Below are 8,237 nucleotides of genomic sequence, written 5' to 3' on the forward strand. Positions count from 1 at the left end.
GGTAATAGAATGTTAGATGCATAACTACTTGTCAACTATGGCCCCCTCCTTGTATAAAGCTTCTGAAAATAACACAGTCTTAGAGGTAAATACACAAGTATATAAACAACTTGCATCAAGGATTTTGTAGTACATGTACTGAAATAGATAGTGCTGGGACATGGAAAAGCAGATAATTGAACTTTTGACCTTTTAGTGACCTTGGTAACGAGTGGAGGGAAGATGAATCGTATGCAACACATTGTCTTGTATATATAGTGATACAACTGTGTTTTTACTTTAACTGTGGTTTTTATGTAGTACAGTTGACTGAGAAAAAATGTTGATATTTTTTACCTTTTATAATGACATAAACATTAACATATGAAAACATTGAATAAGAGTCCCATTGGGCCTGACAATGCTCACCTAAACAATGTGACTTTTGTTTTCAAACTTTATAACACTCCTTGCAAAGAAGGTTCAAGCAAACTATCATTATCCTAAGCCTTTTGGTTTTTCAGAAGTCTGAGTATTTTGACAAATCAGACCATTATGCCCTTAAATATAAGTCAAGGTCATTTCTTTATTCAAACTTTGTAGCATTCCATACAAGCAAGCCACTGATCAAATATCATGGTTGTAGGTCTTTTGAGTTTGTATTCTTCAGAAGGATTTGTTTAATTATTTGATCAAATGTGACCCCTGTGACCTTGAATATAGTTCAAGGTCATTTCTTTTTGCAAAGTTTGTAGCAATCTGTACCCGCAAGTTACTGGCAAAATAATATGATTACTGTCTTAACGTTTTTCATTCTTCAGAAGAAATTGTTACATATTAGACCTCTATGACCTTGAATGTAGGTCAATGTCATTTCTCCATGCAAATCTTAGTTACTAGCCAAATATCATTCATGGCTTCAAGTTCTTTTCATTCTTCAGTAAAAGTTGTAACAAATATGACCCTTTGAAGCTTGCATACAATACATGTTCATTTTGTTTCCTTCGTAAACTTAGTAAAACATAAACAGAGGATGCTAGATGGCGAATATCATAAAAAAATCCCACTAACGCTTTGTTGGAAGAAGAGTTTTATACATGCCCAAAAATAAACTCCCATTTTGACCCCTAAAGAAGGGCAGCTCTTTATTCTCGGCAAATTTGATTTCCCATCACCTAGAATTCTTTGTACTAACGTATCAGATTTGGTGAAATCAGTCAAGTTGTTATTGAGAAGAAGCATTTTAAAGAAAAAAAATTATGGACAACAGATAACTGGTGATGAAATCAGTTGCAATAGCTCACTTGACCCTTCACCTCGGGCCAGGTTAGCTTTAAAACGTTTTACCTTACACTCAACAGGGATACACATGCAGGGTAGATCTCATTGGAATAAGTGTAGGTCTGCTGGTCCTGTTCCAAAACCATGATAGTTACCTTACCAAATTTGTGGGGGAGATCCCACTAAGAGCCTTAATGGGGATGTCGTGTTTCCGAAGTAGTCTTCCCCCCATAAAGGATGCCAAACATTCTGCACACTTAACCCTTTCACCACTGTAGACCATAATGGACTCCTCCAGATCAATGCATGGTAGAGTCAACTAAAGTTACATAGGGGTGAAAGAGTTAATATGATAAATGGGATCAGACGTGATCCATTGCAGGTCTTTTGTCCTCTGGATGGGTCCTGCACTGTGACCTCAATCTTGCAAATTCTTTGTCTCAGAAACTCCTCCTACCTACCAGATACCATACATTATTGTGTATATTATGCATTGTATTGATATGTTTGTACTGATGGGCCATAAGGCCGAAAGTTAATAAATGAATTGAATTGAAGTTGTATGTGGCAATGTGGTTGGGCAGGTGACCCCCATACCTTTCACATCCGATCAGGGAACTGAACAGGACCGCCTTGGTGTTGCACCCGACATAACTAGGTAAAACATTGATCAAGAAAAATAATATGTTTTTCAAATTTTATTTCTTTGTTTTATCACTCACATGAATCAGTACATAAAATATGTAAAATTTTAACAAATAGAAAAAAAATTGAACAAAAGTTCAGCTCTCATGCCAAGGCATGGAAATTACAAATAGCAAGCCTATATAGCTAACAGCCACCTTTCTGTGAGACTGTCCCCTGTATCCTTAATTAGATCTAACAGTTGTACAAATTACAACTATCACAGTATATCAGGTACACAGGTATCATGCTATAGAATGGGCCAGGTGAACTTTTGCAGTCATTTAAAAGGTTTTTGTTTTTAGACTTTCAGGTACTGTATTGATAAAACTGCTGACTTCTGGAGATCATGTTTTCTGTGTCATTTGGGATGGGGACATTGTCACAGCCGAGGTGTTACAGAGTCTAGGTGGTAAATATGAGTGCTTGGGCCATATTCATCAAACCATTCACATGCATGCTCAAACTAAGATTCTGTGTTCAAGCCCAATTTCTTGTTCTGGTGATAAGGTATTAAAAATCAATTTTCGTACATATATATATGTATATATACGAGTCACACTGTTGGAATTACTTCTTTGCCCCATATATATATTATGAAAGAATTCTGTAGAGACTTAAAGCCGACCACTGTTTTCCATGTTAACACTTAATTTTCTGACTGTGTTACAGCATGATTTAAGTGAGTAAAAAGATAGTTGGTTTGAGTAAATATTCTCTGCTTGAGCATAAAAACAGTTTCATGAATAAGTGCCCTGAGTTTATTCCAAAATTTGATATTTGCGAGGTAAGGTTCAAAACCTATCTTAGATAAACACGTTTCATCTTAACAATATTTGCCAGTAACAATTTATACAAATATGACTCAAATCACTTTACCCATATTATACCGAAGGAGAAGTATAGGAAAATAAAACAGTCATCCTGCCAGTAATTTCCCCTATTGAGGCCACATCCTTTGCTTATACATAATAAAAATAATAATAATAATAATTTGAGGTTCTTATATACCGCTTTATCACAACCCAGTTCGTAGGTCGTCTCAAAGTGGTTCACAAATTATCCGTGGTTATAGGGCCTTTGCAACCAGCCATTATCTTTCTCAACTCCCTGGGGAGCATACAGCCGGAGCTGCCATTTCAGCGCTAACAGCTAGCATTCAACAATTCTAGCGCTGCCCAACCACATACTCATTTACAGCTGAGTAGACTGGAACAAACGAGTGAAGTATCTTGCTCAAAGATACAACACAGTTGCGTGCCATGACTCGAACATGCAACCCTTCAGGCACGAGCCCGGCGTCCTACCACTAGACTACTGTGCCTCCATAAAATGTACAACATGAGTTCCCTTGACAAAAAGAGTGGCATACTTCAGAGAAACTTTCTCTATGCTAGCCTACAATCCCTTTACAATAAATGAAGGAGTATAACTGTAAAGAATTACCTAAATTTCCCCTATTGGGCCTGCCCCTTTGTCTTAAAAGGAGGCAACTCTTGACTAGTATACAATTTTGAGTCCTCTTGGTTTAAGGCTGCTCCCAGACAAAGTAGACTTATCGACATACATGTATCTTTAGTGTTTCCCACACTGGGCACAGCCCATAGGGATAGTAGCACAGGGTCACCATCCATTTATATAACAATATATTGCCAAAATAGCTCTAGACCTAATTACGATAAAATCTTTTCAGCCATTCTGGTGTAGTATATGTTTTAAGGATTCCTTGTTCCACTGCACCGTCATTTTTCCTATATACAGTAACCTCCCCTTCACTTTGACCAGGTAGTTCAATCCGTTTCAGTGATTGATGGTATAACAATCTGAAGTCCAGGGTACTAATACAGGTCTCACTTCACAGAAAGTTTTACACTTTGAACCTGTTTGTAGATTATATTTTGTTTACATCATCTCCGTTAATTTATATATGTTTTCAAAAAGCAAAGCATATTTTTCTTTTCAAAGGTGATCTATCGAAACCATAGTCATGCCAAAAAGTATATTTTGAATGCATGGTTATCTTTTTAGCAGTGGTACAGGGATCCTTAAATATGAAGTTGACAATAGACAGATGACAGGCACTACACCACAACAAAAGCCAACTGCAATTTTCAATAGTTTTACGATCAAAGTAAATGAAAACGTTTATATTGTTTTAATGTCTATATACCCGCATACATTAAACTTACATAAACATCAGGCTTTTATATTACTGCCAGTGATTAGAAAGACTTCATTGGTCACACAAAAGACTTTTTCCCAATATCTTTTCCTAAAAAAGTACACTGTACAATATCAAGGGACCTTAATTATCATTTGTCTTTATCAACAACCTCAATTGTCATTTACCATGACTTTTAAAATGTTACTAAACTAAGATGGTCCATAATTCCAACCTTCCCAAATCACTGCCAGTGCCATCAATGTTACAGTCTAACTTGCAAGCACACATAAAGGCACTAGGTCAAGATTCCTATTTACTCCAGTGAAGGAATTACCATAAAATCTTATTGTTCACTGTAGTGACAGAATCATGATAAAATGTCCCTGTCCGCTGCAGTAATACCATGACAAAATATTTCTGTTCACTGCATTAACTGATTAAGAGAAATAAAATAAAATATTTTTTTCACACAGTTTAAGGAAATAATGATAAAATATTACCTGTACTGTTCATAGCAATAAGAAAATATTCACTATAAAATGTTACCGTTGACTTCACTATCTATAGGAGTATATTCACAATAAAATCTTATGTTCACTGCAGTAGGAGTCGCTATAAAATGTTGTTATTCACTTTAGCGAATGAATCATAATATAATACTACTGTTTACTGCAGTGAGAGAATAGTGATATTTGAGGTCTGATCAGCCACAGCAAGTTTTCTCACACCATTCTTCTCAAAAGGTTTCATCCAGTTAACTTTACTGGAATGTTGAATCTCCAGAACTTTACAAGCACTGGACACGTTTTCATTCCTCTGTTCCTGAGGATGGGTGTGACCATTGGTCAAAGGGCCGGCACCATTGCTGTCATTGACGTTTAAAGCTGCTTCCTCGTCATTTGATTTCTCAAGGTCCCAAAGTACAACACAGCAGTCGTTGCCCCCGGATACCAGACACGAGTCAGAGACGAAATGAACTTGAGAGGTACCTTGAGAATGAGCATGTAGACTGAAAAGCTCTCGTATGTTTTTCCTACTCGTATCAAAGAGAGAGACCAGTCCATTTTCTAGTGCACATGCGAGGTAGTGTCCATCACTTGAAGAGGCCAAATTATGGATGAAAGGGGGATTCACCATGTAAGCTTCTGCGTCTGAGTTTCCGTTCTGCATTTCTTGCATATTGAACTGATTCAAACACTTTGGCCGGGAGAAGTCCCAGTGTATAAGCTTTGAGTCTAGACCCCCAGTTATGATCTCCCATGGTTTTCTCGGTCGAAAACACACAGACGAACATATATTGGTGTGTTTATGTCTGAGAGTTTTATAAAGTCTCTTTTCCTGAATATCAAGAATTTTTATTTCACCTGAATCATCACAAGCCGCAAGAAACTTCTCTTTTTCGTCCAATACTATTTGGTTAACTTCATCCTGGTTCACATTGAATGTTTCCACAGGCTCTGAAAAGTTCTTTAGATCAAAAACACAAATCTTGTCATCAAATGATGAGTATAGCATATTTTCTTTTTCCTTTGAGAAACAGATGGATCCACAGTCGGTGTTTAGGTTGACATACTTGTGGATCAGAGTTCCACTTGTGGACCAGAGACAAATTTGTCCTCCCTCACCTCCTGAAGCGATGTTGCTGCCGTCCTTTTTGACATCCACACACAGCACAGTGCTTGTGTGACCTCCGGACAACACCTCATTCATTCTAAAAATAGGGAACAGGAAAAAGTTCTTAAATTTCCAGAAAATTATTACAATATTCAACTTTGATTTTAAAAACACAAAAACTTTTAAAGGATCTTGGTGCCACCCATCAGAGATCACATGAATAAACCATAAAATATTGGTCATTTACCTACCTGTTATATATAATCCTAAGTTTTACCAGAAGGAAACTTAGAATCTGACCTGCAAGAATTTTGACCTTTTACATGAATCAATGATCACTTTGATTCAATCCCTACTATATTGCTTCCTAATGAGGTTACACCAGTTATAGCCATTAAGGATTATGAACACATATTGGATAAAACTTATGAAAGATATAACATGACCTTCACCTTTGATCTGATGACACTTGACCATACCAACACTAACAGACCACTCATGATCAGCATCAATCCTAAGAATATTACTTTGTAAATGATATTATGCGCTGTTTACAATTTTGATCAAAAACCATATAATATGAATTTGACCTTTGTGATGTTCACCATTGACCTTGATCAAGTGACACTACAATATTGCTCGCTGTGGTGGCAAAATTAAACTTCATAAGTTTCATAACAGTTGGATTTAATACATACGTGTAAAAGAAATCTATTAGCTCATAAGTGAAAACAGAAATGTTTTAACTTTAGTCATGGTGACCTTGTTTTTGACCCCAAAAATTCAAAACGTAAACAGTACAAATGTGACGTTTCATGACAATTGCACAAGAAATGGAAAATGACACCAAAAGTAGTACAGTACATTGATCCTGGTTTTGACTCTAGGAGGACGAAACATAAACTCGGGAGTGAATGTTTGTTAATATGTGTGTGATTTTTTTTAATTAAGACAGATCAAATCAAAACATGTATTCTGTGGAGCAATGACACCGAAGTCCAATATATTTACAGTAATGATGATCCTGGTTTTTTAACACCAGATCGGAAGAGGATATTACAATTAACTACTCAGGTTCTGTTATATTAACATTATTCCCCTTTAGTACACAGCACACAGAATTAAGCTGTTTTTGGGCCATAAAATATAAAAAATATGGTCCAGCACATTGCTTACACTCGATATAAATGACTTAAACTCATAATAGACAACTGTGCATTGAGTGTGATGATCCAACACTGTTTGAAAAAAACTTGCACTAAAACTTTAACCTCTGAAGGTTCCCCGACGCTAACGCCGGAGTGAGAACATTAGACCCCTATTCTTCGAATAGGCGAGCTAAAAATGGAAGATCTGTCAAATGAATGCATCTTACTTGTATACATTGGTAAACAAACAAAACAACAAAGAGGATCTAGGAAGTTGGTCGTTAGAGGGGCAGGAACACTCATATAAATTGTAACAAATCCTCTATCCCAGAATTTCTGGACTGAACATGTACAGTACCCCTTACTTTACACGTCTAAAATTTGACTATATCATTTATAACTAAGGTAAGGATGATTAAGTTCTGAATCTACCCATAATTATATATAAGATACTTTTTAACATTAAATAACTTGTGACTCTAACATAATGCATCTCCTGTTAAAATTAACAATATCTTACCTCTTGAGTTAAATGATGATAATGAATAATCCGATGTTGAAAAGGGGTGTGAGCTTATACACCAGGTAGAAATTTACTGGAATTATGAAAGAGAGGCTGAGCTTATCAGCAGTAAGGTAAGGTTTATTTTTTGTTTCTGTTTCTGTATGATAAATGTACTGAACTGGTTTCACTTTTGAGTAAAGGTCATCCAGGTGAGTCAAAGTGCACTGTGAATACAGATACAGGCATATATGTATAAAACAGTCACTGTGCAGCTTGAGGCCTGTATAATGTTTTTGTCTATAGGTAAATGTACCGGCTGTTTGAAGTTTTTTGATGATTTTTTACTCATTGATTGCATTTCTTCTATTTTGTAATCTTATACATATGCAAGTTTAAAATTTGGTTTAAACCCCTCAATAAATATCAGTTATTTAAAAACAAAACCACAGATTTTGAAAGCATTAGAAATATCTAATATAATATAGGTGACAAAACACTTAGGTAGTAAACACCTGTCCATTTAACAGGTATGATCACAGGAGTCTGACTTTTAATCAATTTAAGTGTAACAGGAGCTGAAAAATGCACAGCCAGATCGGGATTCGAAACCGGGATTCCGAACTCCAGACGGACGCTCAACCAATTGGGCTTCCTGGTCACGGATGATCGATCCTGTTGAGTTGTGCTACATTCATCCCTCCTTTTTCTAAATCTTCGCCCATGAAAACACAACTATAACCCAGGTTCAGATTACATCCCCTCGCCAAGCATACACCAAATGCTTGAAACAAGGGTTGGTCACAGCTAAGGTTACACTCTAACAGGAGTGGAAAAATGATCGGCCAAACCCGGGACCCTCTGA

At 36.4% G+C, this 8,237-nt stretch overlaps 1 protein-coding gene across 1 annotated transcript; it reads right to left on the bottom strand.

Moving 5' to 3' along the window:
- Nucleotides 1–3,122: 3,122 nt before the first annotated feature.
- LOC110449050 (WD repeat-containing protein 53-like) lies at nucleotides 3,123–7,784 on the bottom strand. Its single transcript, XM_021495624.1, has 2 exons — nucleotides 7,391–7,784; nucleotides 3,123–5,819 (listed from the first exon to the last, which is right to left on the bottom strand). The coding sequence occupies exon 2, from the start codon at nucleotides 5,816–5,818 to the stop codon at nucleotides 4,775–4,777; it is 1,044 nt and encodes a 347-aa protein (XP_021351299.1). The 5' UTR covers nucleotide 5,819; nucleotides 7,391–7,784; the 3' UTR covers nucleotides 3,123–4,774.
- Between the last annotated feature and the right edge of the window lie 453 nt (nucleotides 7,785–8,237).

This window comes from Mizuhopecten yessoensis, unplaced genomic scaffold, assembly GCF_002113885.1.
Source record: "Mizuhopecten yessoensis strain PY_sf001 unplaced genomic scaffold, ASM211388v2 scaffold4443, whole genome shotgun sequence".
Lineage (NCBI taxonomy): Eukaryota > Metazoa > Mollusca > Bivalvia > Pectinida > Pectinidae > Mizuhopecten > Mizuhopecten yessoensis.

What these genes read in the sequence shown, in the direction of transcription:
- LOC110449050 (XM_021495624.1), bottom strand. Translation starts at nt 5,818, where the DNA reads ATGAATGAGGTGTTGTCCGGAGGTCACACAAGCACTGTGCTGTGTGTG.